The sequence below is a fragment of the Mus musculus genome, chromosome 4 (assembly GCF_000001635.26).
Source record: "Mus musculus strain C57BL/6J chromosome 4, GRCm38.p6 C57BL/6J".
In the NCBI taxonomy this organism is placed as follows: Eukaryota; Metazoa; Chordata; class Mammalia; order Rodentia; family Muridae; genus Mus; species Mus musculus.
Genome location: NC_000070.6, coordinates 3183169 through 3200586, shown reverse-complemented (window position 1 = coordinate 3200586; position 17418 = coordinate 3183169). Strand labels below are relative to the sequence as shown.

The 17418-nt window shown below is 39.3% G+C and overlaps 2 protein-coding genes across 2 annotated transcripts; both read left to right on the top strand.

The window, feature by feature from the left end:
• The first annotated feature begins 287 nt into the window (after positions 1–287).
• Gm52720 (predicted gene, 52720) lies at positions 288–7716 on the top strand. Its single transcript, XM_030253994.1, has 2 exons — positions 288–507; positions 5812–7716. The coding sequence occupies exon 2, from the start codon at positions 5873–5875 to the stop codon at positions 7634–7636; it is 1764 nt and encodes a 587-aa protein (XP_030109854.1). The 5' UTR covers positions 288–507; positions 5812–5872; the 3' UTR covers positions 7637–7716.
• Positions 7717–15281: 7565 nt separating this feature from the next.
• On the top strand, positions 15282–16202 carry Vmn1r3 (vomeronasal 1 receptor 3). The gene has a single exon (NM_001167535.1). The coding sequence runs from the start codon at positions 15282–15284 to the stop codon at positions 16200–16202; it is 921 nt and encodes a 306-aa protein (NP_001161007.1).
• The last annotated feature ends 1216 nt before the right edge of the window (positions 16203–17418 follow it).

The following is a 17418-nucleotide window of genomic DNA, read 5'->3' as shown; positions in this document are numbered from 1 at the left end:
AAGACCCTGGGCTTTACCACCTGAGTACAGAATCTGACATTTACACAATTCTTAAGTGTAAAGGGCTGCAATCTACGTGCCGCCACTAGATAGTGCTAAACCTCTTTGTGCGCAGCTGCGAGAGCACAGCCAGCCAAAGTCACCAGTCCGTCTCCGAGGCTTTTGCCCAACCCCTGGGGGCTTTAACCTATCCCCAGGGTGCATGAGGATCATGGGTGTTGCTACCAGTCCTAGTTTAGACACGTCACCAAAAGTATTTAAGCCACACACTTTCTGAGCTTTCTTTGTCTACCTCAATATGATATAGAAGTAAAAGTTAACCGTGGAAGAATCTGGTGTGTCCTGTGTTTATTTCCCGCGGGACGGGGATAAGCTCGGGATACTTGGTGCTGAAACCCGGGAAAAAACGCCTTAACAACGCCGGCACCTAGAGGAGACCCTCCGACCAACCGGAGCAGATTTCAGAACCACGGTGGATTTGGAATTCCGAGAGCATGCTGAATCCTTGTAAGTAACTCTGATCCTTCTTAATCCCTCCCCTTAACTGGAAGGCGGCACTGAAAGCCTTTTGTTCTCATGCTGGCTGTGTTAACCCTATTTCTCCTGGTTTGATCCTGCACTCACCAGAAGTGGCGCTGAAAGAAAAAGTGTTGAATGCTGTGAAGCACAGTCAGACGGACGTATATAAGCCGCAGTGCTCGTCTCATATTTAAGCCTCTCGTAGATAAGGGAGCAGTATGGGAAATTCACATTCTGTAACTACAGCTCTACACTCTGTTTTAAAACAGCGAGAGATAAAAGTTTCTACAAGAACCTTAGAAACGTTCATTAAGGAAATAGAACGTATATCACCTTGGTACGCGTGTTCAGGGTCGTTAACTCTTTCCTCTTGGGAGAAATTAAGGGAAGACTTAGCTAAGGAACAACAGAATGGGAAATTAAAGGCAGGGACCATGCCATTATGGAAACTGGTGAGATCGTGCCTGGAGGATGAGAGATGCCGTCCAGCAATAATAACAGGGCAGGCAATATTAGAAGAAGCACAGGACAGCATGGCAGAAACGGAATGGTGTGAAAGGTTAGGAGCTCCAAAAAAGGAAAATGTGCACAAAGTAAAAAGCCCTTCCAGAGACCTTGAGTCAGAGGAAGTGAAAAATTTGAGGATAAGTCCTCAGGGAGAGAAAAAGGAAAAGGAGAAAGTTCAGAAAAGGAAAAGCCTTTATCCGGTAAAGGAACTAGAGGCTTTGAAGCTTGATAGTTTAAAAGCAGATGAGCTTAGCTCCTCTGAGGAAGAGGAGTCACATTATGAGGCAGCTCATTATAAAAAAGAAAGATACCATCCAGAGGAAAGGCGAGTAAAGAAATCAGAGAAAAAATTAAAAGTTACTGGAGACACAGAACAGGCCACCTCTGGGCCTTCTAGTCTCAATACACCTCCACCTTATGTGGAGAAATTTTATTCTGATTCTTTTCTTTCAAAGGAGGAAAAGAAAAAATTATATCAGGCATTTCCTGTCTTTGAAACTGCAGATGGAGGGCGAGTACACGCCCCCGTGGAGTATACTCAGATAAAAGAACTTGCTGAGTCGGTTCGCAATTATGGAGTTAGTGCCAACTTCACTATCTCCCAAATTGAAAGATTTGCTACTTTAGCCATGACCCCTGGAGACTGGCAAACAACAGTGAAGGCTGCACTCCCTAATATGGGGCAATATATGGAGTGGAAAGCGTTGTGGCATGATGCTTCTCAGACACAGGCCAAAGTCAATGCCACTGCTGAAGGCAATCAGAGAAATTGGACATTTGAATTATTAACAGGACAAGGGCAATATGCTAATAATCAGACGAATTATGATTGGGGAGCATACAATCAAATCTCCACTGCTGCCATTAAGGCGTGGAAGGCACTTTCCAAAAAGGGAGAGTCTGGAAGATACTTGACAAAAATTATACAAAATCCTCAGGAGTCATTCTCAGACTTTGTAGCTAGAATGACAGAGGCAGCAGGCAGAATTTTTGGAGACTCTGAACAGGCAATGCCTTTAGTGGAACAGTTGATTTATGAGCAAGCCACTCAAGAATGCAGAGCAGCAATTACACCCAGAAAGAGCAAAGGACTGCAAGATTGGTTAAGGGTATGCCGTGAGCTTGGAGGCCCCTTATCTAATGCAGGGTTAGCGGCTGCCATCCTGCAAGGCCAAAGGCTTTCAGATACAAATAGTAATAACAGGGTCTGCTATAACTGTGGCAAACCAGGGCATATGAGAAGAGACTGCCAGGCACTCGTAAAAGGAAAAGTGCTAGGGCTATGTACCAGGTGTGGAAAAGGCTATCATCGAGCCAGTGAGTGTCGTTCAATTAAAGATGTCAGAGGCAGATTTATTCAGTCTGGACCTCAGGCAGAAAAAAGTGAAGACAATTCAAAAAACGAGTTTCTGGGCCCCAGGTCTCAGGGCCCCAAAACATATGGGATCCCAGCTCACAACAGGCGGACACTACAGTCCACAGAGCTACAGAAGTCTCAGCAAGAGTGGATCTCTGTGCCATCACTCGATTCATGCTGACACCCTCAATGGGGATGCAGCCCATTCCCACTGACTTCAAAGGGCCTCTGCCATCCAGAAGTGTTGGCCTAATACTGGGCCAGGCCTCCTTGGCTTTACAAGGCCTCATTATCCACCCTGGAGTCGTAGATCAAGACTATGAGGGGGAACTTCAAGTTCTTTGTTCCTGTCCTCAAGGTGTTTTTTTCTATAGCACAAGGAGATAAAATAGCTCAGCTAATAGTCTTGCCAAGCCTACATGGCTACTCCCCCTCCCCTGGTGTCCTTCAAGCTGCTAGAGAAATTGGCTCTGCTAAAAATGATTCTGCTTACTTAATAATGCCTCTTGATTCCAGGCCAACTTTAGAGTTAGTTATAGAAGGGAAACACTTCAAAGGGATTCTAGATACAGGAGCAGATAAAAGTATCATCTCTTCCCACTGGTGGCCAAAATCTTGGCCCGTTACTCAGTCATCACATTCTTTGCAAGGGTTAGGCTATCAGTCCTGCCCCACTATCAGCTCTCGCACTCTGAGCTGGCAAGCACCTGAAGGTCAAACGGGAAGGTTTACTCCCTATGTCTTACCACTCCCAGTTAATCTTTGGGGGAGAGACATTTTACAGGCACTAGGAATAACCTTGACTAATGAGTACTCACCACAAGCTGTTCAAATGATGAAGAAAATGGGCTATAAAGAGGGAAAGGGATTAGGGAAAAGAGAGCAGGGTAGACTTGAACCTATTCCTCAAGAGGGTAATAAAGGAAGACAAGGCTTGGGTTTTTTCTAGAATCAGCTGTTGAGGGTTCCATGCCCATACCATGGATTACAGAGGAGAATGTATGGGTTCCTCAATGGCCTCTATCCTCTGAAAAATTAGAAGCAGCCACAAAACTGGTCTCTGAGCAGCTACGCTTAGGTCATTTAGAACCCTCTACCTCACCCTGGAATACACCTATTTTTGTAATTAAGAAAAAATCTGGCAAATGGCGTTTATTACATGATCTTAGAGCAATTAATGCACAAATGCGCCTGTTTGGATCAGTTCAGCGAGGGCTCCCATTGCTCTCCGCCCTACCTAAAAATTGGGAAATTATAATTATAGATATTAAAGATTGTTTTTTCTCTATACCTTTATGTCCTCAAGATAGGCAAAGATTTGCATTTACCATCCCAGCCATTAATCACTTAGAGCCTGATCATAGGTACCAATGAAAGGTCTTGCCTCAGGGGATGGCAAATAGCCCCACTATGTGTCAGCTGTATGTGCAATTGGCACTTAAGTCAGTTAAAATCATTTTCCATCGATTCTTCTGATAAATTATATGGATGACATACTGATATGTCACAGAGATTTACAGTTATTACAAAAAGCATATCCTATATTAATAAAAACGTTAGGGAAATGGGGACTGCAGGTAGCCACTGAAAAGGTACAAGTTGCTCAAATAGGAGCCTTCTTAGGGTCACTCATTTATCCTGACAAAATTGTTCCTCAAAGATTAGAGATTCGCAGAGATCATTTACACACCTTAAATGATTTTCAAAAATTATTAGGAGATATAAATTGGCTGAGACCATTTTTAAAGATTTCCTCTGCTGAGTTAAAACCTTTATTTGACATTTTGGAAGGAGAGTCTCATATCTCCTCCCCTAGAGCCCTTACTCCTGCTGCAAATCAGGCCTTGCAGACAGTAGAAAAAGCTTTGCAAAAGGCTCAATTACAACGCATTGATGAGTCACAACCTTTTGATTTGTGTGTCTTTAAGACAGCCCAGTTGCCAACCGCAGTCTTGTGGCAAAATGGACCTTTATTATGGGTTCATCCAAATGCATCTCCTGCTAAAATAATAGATTGGTATCCTAATGCAGTTGCACAACTTGCACTTCGAGGAATAAAAGCAGCTATTACTTATTTTGGACAAGATCCTAAAATCCTAATTGTACCTTATACTGCTGCACAGGTTCAAACCTTGGCAGCTACATCTGATGATTGGGCAGTTTTAGTCACCTCCTTTTCAGGACGGATTGACAACCATTATCCTAAACATCCAATTTTACAGTTTGCCCTGAATCAGGCTATAGTGTTTCCACAAGTAACAGCTAAAGACCCACTTACAGATGGGATTGTGGTGTACACTGATGGATCAAAAACTGGTATAGGTGCTTATGTGGTTAATAATGAGATAGTAACTAAGCAATATAATGAAACCTCACCTCAAGTTGTGGAATGTTTAGTAGTACTAGAGGTTCTTAAGGCATTCCCAGGACCGCTTAACATTGTATCAGATTCCTCCTATGTAGTAAATGCAGTTAACATTCTTGAAACAGCTGGGGTAATAAAACCCTCCAGCAGAGTTGCCAATATTTTTCGACAAATACAGTTTGTTTTATTAAATAGAAAATTCCCTGTTTATATTACTCATGTTAGGGCACACTCAGGCCTCCCTGGTCCTATGTCTCTGGGAAATGATTTAGCAGACAAAGCCACTAAGGTTATAGCTGTTGCTCTGTCTTCCCAGGTAAAAGCAGCAAAAGAATTTCATAAGCGCTTTCATGTGACAGCTGAGACTTTACGTCGCCGCTTTGCATTAACTAGAAAAGAAGCTAGAGAGATTGTTACTCAATGTCACAATTGTTGTGAATTTTTACCTGTCCCTCATGTGGGGATAAACCCTCGTGGCGTCAGGCCATTACAGGTCTGGCAAATGGATGTCACGCATTTTTCCTCCTTTGGGAGAAATCAATATTTACATGTTTCTATTGACACCTGCTCTGGTGTAATGTTTGCCACACCTTTAACAGGTGAAAAAGCCTCTCATGTTATACAACATTGTCTCGAGGCATGGAGTGCTTGGGGAAAACCCAAACTCCTTAAGACAGACAATGGACCAGCTTACACCTCTCAAAAATTTCAACAGTTCTGTCGCCAGATGGAAGTGACTCATCTGACTGGTCTTCCGTATAATCCTCAAGGGCAGGGCATTGTAGAACGTGCCCATCGCACCCTCAAGTCCTACCTTATTAAACAAAAGGGGGGAATCCAGGAAGTTCTACCCACAGTGCCAAGAGTAGCTGTTTCTATGGCACTCTTCACTCTTAATTTTTTAAACCTTGATGCTCAAGGCCATACTGCGGCTGAACGTCACTGTTCAGAGCCTGACAGGCCAAAAGAGATGGTAAAATGGAAAGATGTTTTGACTGGTCTCTGGAAAGGCCCGGATCCTATATTAATAAGATCCAGGGGAGCTGTTTGTGTTTTCCCACAGGAAGAAGACAACCCATTCTGGCTGCCGGAACGACTGACACGGAGAATTCCGACACCTAAAGATGACTCCCAGATGGATCCCTTGGAAACTACCTCTAATCCTCATGCTACCTCTGTGGATTTGGGTTCCTAGTATATTTGGAGAGTATAGATGGGCAATTCTGTCTGCTTTCCCTAAGCCCATGCCTGTACATCATAATACAGCTGTTTTTCCCAAGTTCTTTACGACCAATAAAACTTTAGGTCTGCCATACCTACCATTTGACCCTATCTGGGCACCATTGGGAGAAAAACGCTCTTTAAGGGAACGAGGTTCTCTCTGTTTCCAAATTTATGAATTAGGAAATTGTATCAGACTCACCAGCCGAGCTTTGGGAATGTTTTTTAAGTATCGAGGAGGCGTGGTGAAAATAACCCAAGACACTTCCAACAGAGATATAACCCTTACAAATCGGACCTTCTGGCATGAGACAACTTGGGTTAATGGTACATTTCTACCACCTAACTTTTCAGACAAAGAACGTCCCTATCAACCAAAAATGGCTCCTCATTGTAGCTTGGAAGATGAAGGGCTGATCCTGCCTTGGTCTGATTGTCAATCCTCTGTCACTCGTTGGGCAGATCAGAGTAAAACTTTTTCCTTTTCTCCCAACATGATAGATGACCCAGAACAGAAATATGTTATGAAAAAGGGACTTTTCATACAGGACTTTAGAATGCATCCTTTTCATAAATGGGTACTTTGTGGGATTAATGGTAGCTGTACAGATCTTAATCCCTTGGTTTTCCTCCAAGGAGGAGCTGCTGGAAAAACAATTTTTAATGGTATTTCAAAATTTGCTCAGTTTCATCAAGTTCTGTTACCTGATAGAACTATTTATCAAAATTCTACTACTGAAATCACTGGATTTAATAAGACACTGATAAAGCAGACTAATTATTTACCTACTCCAGTTTGTGTGTATACCCCTTTCTTGTTTATTCTTTCTAATGGTTCCTTTGAATCCTGCACTAATGAAACCTGCTGGATGTCACAATGCTGGAGCCTTAAGTGGGCCAGCCGTGCAATGCTTGCCAAGATTCCACGATGGGTTCCTGTCCCCGTGGAGATCCCTTCCACCATAACCTTACACAGGCAAAAGCGAGACTTTGGTATCACTGCAGCCGTTGTGGTGGCAATGGCTGCCAGTGCGGCGGCAGCTACAGCTGCTGGAATTGCTATGGCAACATCAGTCCAGTCAAGTACAACTGTCGAGCAGTTGTCCTCCTCTGTAGCAGAGGCCATCGATCAACATTCAGTGCTCAGTGCCCAATTAAAAGGTGGGCTAATGATAGTGAACCAGCGCATTGACCTGGTGGAGGAAAGACTGGAAATTCTGCTCCAATTGGCTCAGCTTGGCTGTGATAAGAAATCAGGAGCCTTATGTATTACTAGTGTCCAATATGAAAATTGGACACATGCAGCTAATCTATCTAAAGAATTGTCTTTGTTTCTTACAGGAAACTGGTCTGAAGGATTTGACGAAAAGCTTGAGGTGTTACGTACAGCAGTGATGACGATTAATTCTACGCGCGTGGACCCATCATTGATCGATGGAATCAAAGGACTTTCTTCCTGGATGTCCTCTGCATTCTCACATTTTAAAGAGTGGGTGGGAGTGGGCCTGTTTGGTGCAACCCTGTGTTGTGAACTAGTGTTTCTTCTATGGCTGGTATGCAAACTCAGATCTCAACAGAAACGTGACAAGGTGGTAATTGCTCAAGCACTTGCTGCCATAGAGCAAGGCACCTCCCCTGAAATTTGGCTATCTATTCTCAAGAATTAGTTGGCATTTGAGTTCTCTGTCCTTGCATCCCACAAAATTGTGGATACATTGCATTGAGATGAGAGAAACTCAACGATCATTGATCAGTCCGTGCACATTGCTGAGGTTTCCTCATTGCATGTGATAAGGTGATCATGATTTCCCCACTAATTCATTTTTGGCTGGCCTCTTTTGTAGAGTTCACCCTAGGCCATTTAGCAGTTATAGTCACACAGCACTGTGGTATCCAAAGACGGGCAACTTTCCTCATGCACAGACCAACCTAAGACAATGGGGCCCGGTGGTGATAGGGTTACCCGATAATGGGTAAGGCTGTGACATTGGAGGAACGACCTAAAACAGGGGCCACAGCAGATGGACATAACTACATAGGCCTAGACCAGCCTCATTTTAATAAATTATAGAGGGGGAGATGTAAAGGGCTGCAATCTACGTGCCGCCACTAGATAGTGCTAAACCTCTTTGTGCGCAGCTGCGAGAGCACAGCCAGCCAAAGTCACCAGTCCGTCTCCGAGGCTTTTGCCCAACCCCTGGGGGCTTTAACCTATCCCCAGGGTGCATGAGGATCATGGGTGTTGCTACCAGTCCTAGTTTAGACACGTCACCAAAAGTATTTAAGCCACACACTTTCTGAGCTTTCTTTGTCTACCTCAATATGATATAGAAGTAAAAGTTAACCGTGGAAGAATCTGGTGTGTCCTGTGTTTATTTCCCGCGGGACGGGGATAAGCTCGGGATACTTAAGTTTGTTTAACTAATTAAATAATTATAATCTACTTAAAGGAAAATTTCTAGTGAATGTAAAATGTTTTTATATCAATAAGAGAGAAATAGACATAAAGATTTATTCTTTTGTAATTCCACAGAAGAATCCACCTGAAGTGTTCTTGAAGGAGGATGTCTTCAGTGATTAGCACAATAAAGTTTTAGGCATATTCATATTTCATCTCCATAAATAGATAGCAGAGAAAGAAGAAATTTCTCCTTTATACACCTCAAATTTGTAGGATCCTGAATGTAATTAATGACAGAACTTAAAAGGATGAAGCTGTCTAGTGACAAGGTAGTAAATATTTTAAAAATATTTACTTTTATGTATTGTAATATGTATACATGTACCTATACCATATATATAATGATTGTTCATGCAGGTCAGAAGAGGGCTCAGGTTTATCTTGGATGGCTATTATCTACTAAATTGGTTCTGGGCACTCAACTGAGTCCCCTGAAAAAAACAATTGTTCTTGTTGTACTATCTCACCACAGGCTAGTTATTTTTAGGAAAATATATTTTTCTAAAATCATAAAGGAAAATATCAATTTCCTCATGGTTTAAAAACAAACATACAAAAATAATTTTGTTAATCATCACACTATTTATTTTTTAAATGCAATTTATAATTCTACCAACACTATATCTACAAAGACATATCAAAAGAGAAATCTTTCATACTACTACTGGAAGCATCACTAGAGTTATAATCATATTTACATTTTCTGTAATTATATTGAGAAAGGCAAGCCCCCATATATAATGATGCTTCATAAAACCTGCTACTTTGGCATGCATTCCTATTATACGTGCATTCAATTAAAGCTAAGCTCCCATCAGCCCTCTTCATGATAGCTCACACTGCGATGATTGACCCAACTTTATATACAATGTGTATAAAATGTATTATGCACATATAATGTATTTCTCTAAAACATAAGAGTCAACAAAGAGTCACACACACACACACACACACACACACACACACACACACACATACACAAAACATGGGTTAATCATTTCAAAACCTTAACCTGAAGAATGTGGCGCATTAATAATTGGACATTTTTGAATGAAAATGTGGATATGACCACACCAAGTTCTCATTGGCAAGAAGGTTTTTATTGTAGATATGAAACAGAGAATATTCAGAAGCATTTGAACGCATCCAAGGCACTGAGAAATTGTAGCACATTAGACAAGGCCCATGCACAGAACCAGGCATAAGAGGAGAGAGGTGAGGAGAGCAACAGAAGTCAAAGAAAACACTGCAAAAGAAACTAAAACAGTGCATGAGAAGAATCAAGAAGACAAGGAAGACCCTGAGAAGAAACAAGACCAACAGTTGGTCCTCTCTGCTCAGCTCCTTTCACTGTCAGGGATGGCTCTATTTTCTTCTAAGCAGTGAGAACACGGTTACCCTGTGTCTGGGTAGATATGGGGTAACTGTAGCTCATAAACCAACATATCTTGGTTTAAAGGATAGAGGAGCTAGGGGAAGTGAAGGGAAGATGAGAGTATAAAGAGTTTTAATTTAAATGGCAGGGGTTGTGCTGAAAGGAACCAAACCCTGTAAGAGGTTGTTTGCAATGCTGTGAGAATCTGGCAGACAGAATCTGCTGATATGTTAATAGGCCCCTCAGTTAGCCATTTGTCCTGAGTATCTTTGGGACTAAACACACTTGAGATGTTGAAACTGTCTAAGATTCTGGATGACAGGGTAGGACCCTCCAGAGTCAAGGTCATGAAATTATACTTTCATAGCAATGAAACCATGTGCCTTCTGCATGCCTCTATGTCATCCTGTGTTTCAAAGGCTGAGAGAAAAGTTCCTATTCTGATTCCAGTTGCTTCCTTGGAGTTATTCCTGTGATCCATACTACTATTTGTTTTGTTTTCTGACAGGAACTCAGGACCAAGGTCTTTAAAAGTTACCTCAGGCTCTTGTGGAGGTGCTGTCAACATGGTTCTAGATCTGAGTTTAAAATGACCTGTCCTCTGGGAAAGGATATCAGGAGATTATGAACCTTTAATTGAGGGATAGTGTCTCACCACAGCTTCAGCTGACTCACTTCTCACAATAGCTACTACGGTGGTGTCATCCAGTATTGAGGTAAGTGACCAGTGCACAGGAGTAGTAAGAACTGAAGACATTAGGAAGCAGGTTTGGGAAAAGGCATGCTAGTGCTACTGGAAGCATCTTAACTTTTTCACAACAGTTTCTCTTAATTTTAGTTGTAGTTAAAATCTATATTAAAAATTACATCAGCTCTACTGAAACAAAGGGGAAAAGGAAGGGAATAAGGAAGGAAGCAAAAAAAAAGGGGAAAGAAAAGGAAGGAAGAAGGAAGGAAAGAAGGAAGGAAGAGAGGGAGGGAGGGAAGAAGGAAAAAGGAAGGGGGAAGAAAGAAATAAAGTAAGTAAGGAAGAAAGGTGAAGGAAAGAAAGAGAGAAAGAACTCAAGGCATACTTAGTAGGAAAAGGGGACTGTGAGTTGGTTTAGGCATTGGAACTTGAATGGGCTTTTGGATGAAATTGGGCTATTTACAACTTGGGGCAAAGCAGACTGTCTCCAATACTGCCCACATTATGGGAACCCTTTTCCTTTTGTCGAAGGCTACTGAGTTTCTCTTATCACAGATATCATCTCATTTTCTTCTTTCCTTTCTTCGCTTAGCCTTTTTCTCTTTCTCTTCTCTCTGTTTGTCTCTGTTTCCCTTTACCTCTTTCTATTTTTTTTTGCATGTCTCCTTCTAAATTTTAGACTTTCAAAGAAAGGTTTAATTGGATATTTTTATTTTTATTTACTGATGACAATGGGATCCCCATCCAGGACCTTGCAATGGCTGGAAAAGCTATCTACTACATCCACATCTTATCCTAATATGTTAAAGTACTTTTATTCATTTTCTTCCTCCTACTCACCAGTTTTTATACTTCTCAAAATCTCTACATTATATTTTTATCTTTATAAAGCAGGATTCAAATAATGGGTGAAAGAGGATACTGATTCTAGTAAATTAAATGATCTTATCAGTGGTAGAGTTATAAGGTGATTAATTAGGAAAATTGAATTGTATGGAGGCATAAAGATTAATTCATAAATTGAATGAACTATATTTGTTGTGGTAGGAAAATGTTTTATTTCTTGGTACTTCAGATAGTCAGAAATATGACAGATATTTCTATGATTTCTATGTTTCACTAAATACATCTTAAAATTTTTTTTATGTGATTCCAGCTCATGTATTATTTGCAAGAACAAACACATACAGTGGTCATGGCATGTGAAACCTGTCCACTTAGGCCTCTCTACTTCTGGGAAATAGACATAGGTATGTACAGGTTTCTCTATTTCTCTTTTCATGACCAATGTGTAGAATTTCAGAAGATATCATATACATGGTTGATGCCATGAATTGCTGTTACAAAGATAAACCCAAATGAAAACAAATCTTTACATTTTACTCCTATCCAATATACTTCAAATTCCTCTTTATAAACAAAAATGCAAACTCATCATTGGGACCCTAAATTTGATATCACTAACCTATGAGCCTGTGTCAGTTTTGACTTTACTTGACTGCATTCACTGTAGCTCTGTACCATGTAACATAACCTCAACTTTCCATATATTAACCACAATCCCCTTACATTTAAGATTAGAACAAATTTCAAACTATAAACATTTTATACTGCTTAACATTGTGGGTATACAGCTCAGTCATGACCTGAGTTGCAGGACTTTTTCATCACAAACCCAAGGCTGTATCCCTGGAACAGTCACGTTCTTCTTGCAGCCATCTGAATCATCACTCTAATGGTTTTTTTTTAATTTGCATTACACAATCCATTTATTTTTGTGACGGCAAATGCAGCTAATACAGTGGACATGTATAGAAGTTAGTAGATATGTTTTAGGAGCTGTGTCTCTCTTTCCATAATGTTCCTCAGAACTTTAAGACATGAGTGCAAGTTGTTCTCCTTTCATTGACTGACTATGAAAACTGTCATTATTAAAGAGCAAAATTTACTATGAAACTACACTCCTTTTTTCTAATTTGGCTTTGTTTTTTACATGTTTTAATTAGCATACATAGTATCTAGTATTAGATTTCATTATGATATTTTCCATTAAATTTATTTTTCATTCTTTTCTTAAACTTCTCTCTTCCATCCCACCCCCGTGTTTTATATATATATATTCCTTTCCACTTTAATGGCACATTTGTTCTCCACCCCTCCCTTTTATTCCTCAACAAGTTTTTTTTCGTCATTCTGTGATCTCCCTTTTGGGTGTATTGTCCAAAGCCACTGTGTCTCCACACTCTTACATAGAGAGAGAGACTGTGATTCACATCAGTCTTTGAAACAGAATATCTGCTTTATTTTCCCCAAGTCTATGTCACCTTGCTAAAAGTCACTGTAACTCCATCTAATTCCTGAAAGTTTCATAATTATATTTTCTTTTATAGATTTACAAATCTACTCTGTATTTATACCACACTTCGATTATCTGCTGATGACCATCATTTCTCTCCTGCTCTAAATTATGCACTTAGCATGGATGTGCAGTGTCTCTGTAACAGAACATACAGTCCTCTCAGTATATGCCCAGATATTATATAGCTGTGTTATATTGTAGTCCTTTCTATCTTACTGAGAAATCTTCATATTTATTTCTATAATGAACAAAGTAGTTAACCTCCTCCCATTATAGAATGAAGATTCCTTTTTTCCACACCATAATCTGCATTTCTTGTGATCTATTCTGTTGATCTTAATCATTCTAAGGAGTGCAATGCAATAACAAAGAATTTTTAATTTGTATTATCTTGATAGGTAAACATATTGAATACTTTCAGAAACCATTTATTGCCTATTGGTGCTTAGTTTATAAAGAAATCATTACCCATTTTCTCTTTCTTTCTTTCTTTCTTTCTTTCTTTCTTTCTTTCTTTCTTTCTTTCTCTCTCTCTCTCTCTCTCACTTTCTTTCTTTCTTTCTTTCTTTCTTTCTTTCTTTCTTTCTTTCTTTCTTTCTTTCTTCCTTTTTTGTCTTTTTTTATTAGAATTTACTTTATTTACATTTCAAATGTTGTCCCCTTTCCTAGTCCCACCCCCCCTGCTCACCAACCCACCCAAACCTGCTGCTTCCTGGCCCTGGCCTTTCCCTACACCTGGGCATAGAGCCTTTACAGGACTAAGGGTTTCTTCTTCAATTGATGACCAAAGAGGCCATCCTTGCCCATTTTCTTAACTACTTGTTCACTGGAAAGTTAATGAAAAGATTTTTTAAATCCATATTTGTCCTTATGCATGTAGGTTGTAAGCTCCTGAGTGAAATTCAGGCATCAAAGATTTTCTCCCATTCAGTAGGCTATATCTCCACTTGGCTGGTAGTTTCCTTTAATGTACAGAAAGCTTTTAATTTCATGCAGTTCATTAGTTAATCCTTGGTGAATTTCCTGTGTTGTTGTTGCATGGTTGCCTCTAGGTCTTTTATTTCTAACATTTTCCTCTGAGAATTTTAGCATTTTAGTTTGAGAATAATTAAACATTAATATTTGTGCCCAGTGTGGGGGGGATATAAATATAATCCCACTGTGCACGTGGACATACACTGTACACAGACTCTTTTAGGATCAGAAGGTCTGATCATTAAGTTACCCCAACCATTCAAGAAAGAAATGATTGTGTTTTCCTGACATTCTTCCTGGTAACTGCTGTGTCTCAGCAGGGCATTAGGATAGAATACCTGTATCCGTTCTTACTCAATACTGGTCATTTTCTGTGTCGCTTTGTATAATCTTATGTGCCAGATTCCCTATACAGCCTTTGTTATTATAATTAACAAGAGTTGATGACCTATCATATAGGAAACTCAGTAACACTACAATTGGAACGTGGCTATTATTTTTCAATTATGTTGAAGACAAACAATACTAATGTTTATACTTCTACAGTATTTTACTTTGCTATGGAGTCTACACTAGGGTTCTTGTCCTCCATATACTGAGCTGCTTTAACTCTTGCTTTTATTTATAGTAATTTGTTTTAACTAACACCTTTTTATTCAGTATGTGATGATCTCTCATTGCAGTTCTCACTTCCATCCCCTCATTGGAGTCCCTTAACTATTGGCAATTTTGAGCCTTTTTCTGTACACATATTGGACATTTCTGAATTCCTTATAGGAAATTTATCTAAGTTGCGAACCCATTTCAACTTATTTTATATTTTAGGTTTTTCCAAATTTAGTCTTAAATATTTTTCAATATTGTAAATATTTAAATATTTAAAAATATGAATATTAAATTTATATTTATTCTAAATATTTTAATAGTTAGAAATATGCATTGCAAATACTTATGTCACTTTTTCTTGATGAATTTTGAAATGTTTCATGGAATTTTGCAAATAATATCAATGTCCATCTTTGAAAATTCACTGCAAAACATTGAGTTTATTCAAAAGAAAACATACACATTAATCTTTTATATTTTTATAATATGCTTAATCTGTATATATTCCTAACATTTGTAGAACTGCCAGCATAGACAAGGGTACTAAGAAATTAATAGATATGTCTGTCTCTGTCTCTTGACTTCTAAAATTAAAGATGCCTACCACCACGTCAGAGAAAATACTAAACTTGAGTAAAAATGTCCTATTTTTTCATTACACTAATATAATAGAGAATATATAATTTATAAACAAAACTGTTTTAAACACCTTTTTGCAGTGAGAGAACTATTTAAATATACTGTAGTAATGCATGCTTTATTTATGCTTACTTCACCAATAATGAATACTCATAATTCAAGTTCAGGGATTTTGGACCAAAATAAGTTTATTTTCTTTTTTAATAGGAATGAAAATGGGTCCTGGAAATTTTGCAATAGAAACTTTTCTCTTCTGCCAGATTACAGTGGGAATGTTTGGCAATTCCTCAATCCCATTTTATTATATTATTTTGATATTTACAGAAAAGCATTTAACGCCCAAAGACCTGATTATAGAGCACTTGACTTTCGCCAACTACTTGACTGTCATCTTAAGAGGGTTTCCACAGACAATGTCATATTTTGGGTTTAAGAATTTCCTAGATGACATGGGATGTAAATTACTAGTGTATATTTCCCGAATAACAAGGGGGGTGTCTCTTTATGCTATGTGCCTACTGAGTTGTTTCCAAGCAATCACCACCAGCCCCAATAACTCCAGGTGGATAAAGCTTAAATACAGAGCAACCAAGTACATTGGTCCCTCCTGCTCAGTCAGTTGCCTTGTGCACCTGCTTCTAAACATCTTGACTCCACTAAGAGAATCAGGCACCAATTACAAGAAAAATGCAACTAACAGGTTGAGTTATGGATACTGCTCATTGTTTGCTTCTGACAGTGTAGCAACTACATTGTATATATCTTTAGTGTGCTTCTCTGATGTCTTCTGTCTGGGTCTCATGGCCTGCTCAAGTATCTCCATGGTTAGTATTCTCTACAGACATAAGAGACAAGTCAAGCATATCCACAGTGCTCAACACTTTCTGAAAGTCTCACCTGAAGACAGAGCCACCCAAACTATCCTCATCCTGCTGTGCACATTTGTCATCTCTTACTCATTCTCTTCCATTGTGGCTATCATTAGAACCTACTTAAACTATCCAGTGATATGGGGAGTAAATATATTTACATCTCTAGAAATATTCTTTCCCATGTTTTGTCCCTTTGTTCTCATCACCAATATGAGATCTAGTTCCAATCTGTTTTTACCCTGCTTAGGTAAGAGATAACTTCTTCCAAATATGATATGAGGCTGGGGCATCTTTCTTTTCTTATATATTATCATACATTTTATCTGTTACACAATGCTAACACTAAAGTTTGAAAAAGTAAGCTTAATATAACTGACTCATTTAATGGAATGATCAGTAGTAATTTTGTGACAAAACGTTTGATAGATTTATTATATATATTTCTTGTTCCTTTGACAAAATACCTAACAAGGGCAATTCAAAGGTGGAAAGGTGTCTTTCACCCTCTCATCTGAAAGTTCTGTCCATCATGATAAGGTAGAAGCAGTGGGAGAGATGCATTTGTGGAAAGAGGAACATACACTGTGTGGGAACATTCAGTTCCCAGTCAAAAAAGCAGAGATATGAATTTCTGTGCTCAGGTCTCCTTTCTTTGGCCCTTTGTATTAAGACTCTACATTAACCTATAGTATGGTGTCATCCAGATTCAAAGATGGTCTTCATCACTCATTCAAACTTCCTGAAACACCCTTACACTCACATGGAGAATGAAATGAGGATCACATGTATATATTGTCATTTTCTTACACATACATTTTTTAAATTATCAACATAGTGGGGATGCTTTTTGTGTACAGTGTATTCAGATGCTGATTGCTATGCCCAGAGATTGCTTGTGATCCAGATCTTGACACTGCCATGATTATTGAAGGACTAGCTGTATCGGTGATGTGTAAGGTTTTTTTTTTTTTTCCTACTACCTCTCATTGGTTAATAAAGTGCTTATCAGCCAGTAGCTGGGCAGGAGAAGAAAAAAGGACAGGGTGTCAGATCTTAGAATAGAGTTTCCAAGGAATAAGAGACAGAGGGAGAAAGAATAGAGGTGGAGAGACCATGAGGATTAACTGGGGGTGGGGGGGTTGGTTCTCCATGAGGTCATGATGAAAGAGCAGCCATAAGGGCACACATGGACTACAATGACTGAGGAGATGGCAAGTAACTGTGCATTTGGCTGGGTTTTAGCAGCTTAGTCAGGTTACAATAGATCAGAAACTACCCAGCTTAGTGCCAGCAGCTTGTTAATAAAAAAACATCAGGTCTCTGTGTCTTTATTTGGAGCCTAAATGGGATAAAACAGCTATGGAAATACCCTGTAGTTACTTGGGAGAGAAAAGGAGGCAAAGAAAACCCTGAAAATATACTCTTACATAAAAATCAATATTTTAATGAAACTCTACATCTTAAGGTCAAAGTG

Coding starts and splice junctions, on each gene's coding strand:
- Gm52720 (XM_030253994.1), top strand. CDS start 5,873: ATGACTCCCAGATGGATCCCTTGGAAACTACCTCTAATCCTCATGCTA.
- Vmn1r3 (NM_001167535.1), top strand. CDS start 15,282: ATGAAAATGGGTCCTGGAAATTTTGCAATAGAAACTTTTCTCTTCTGC.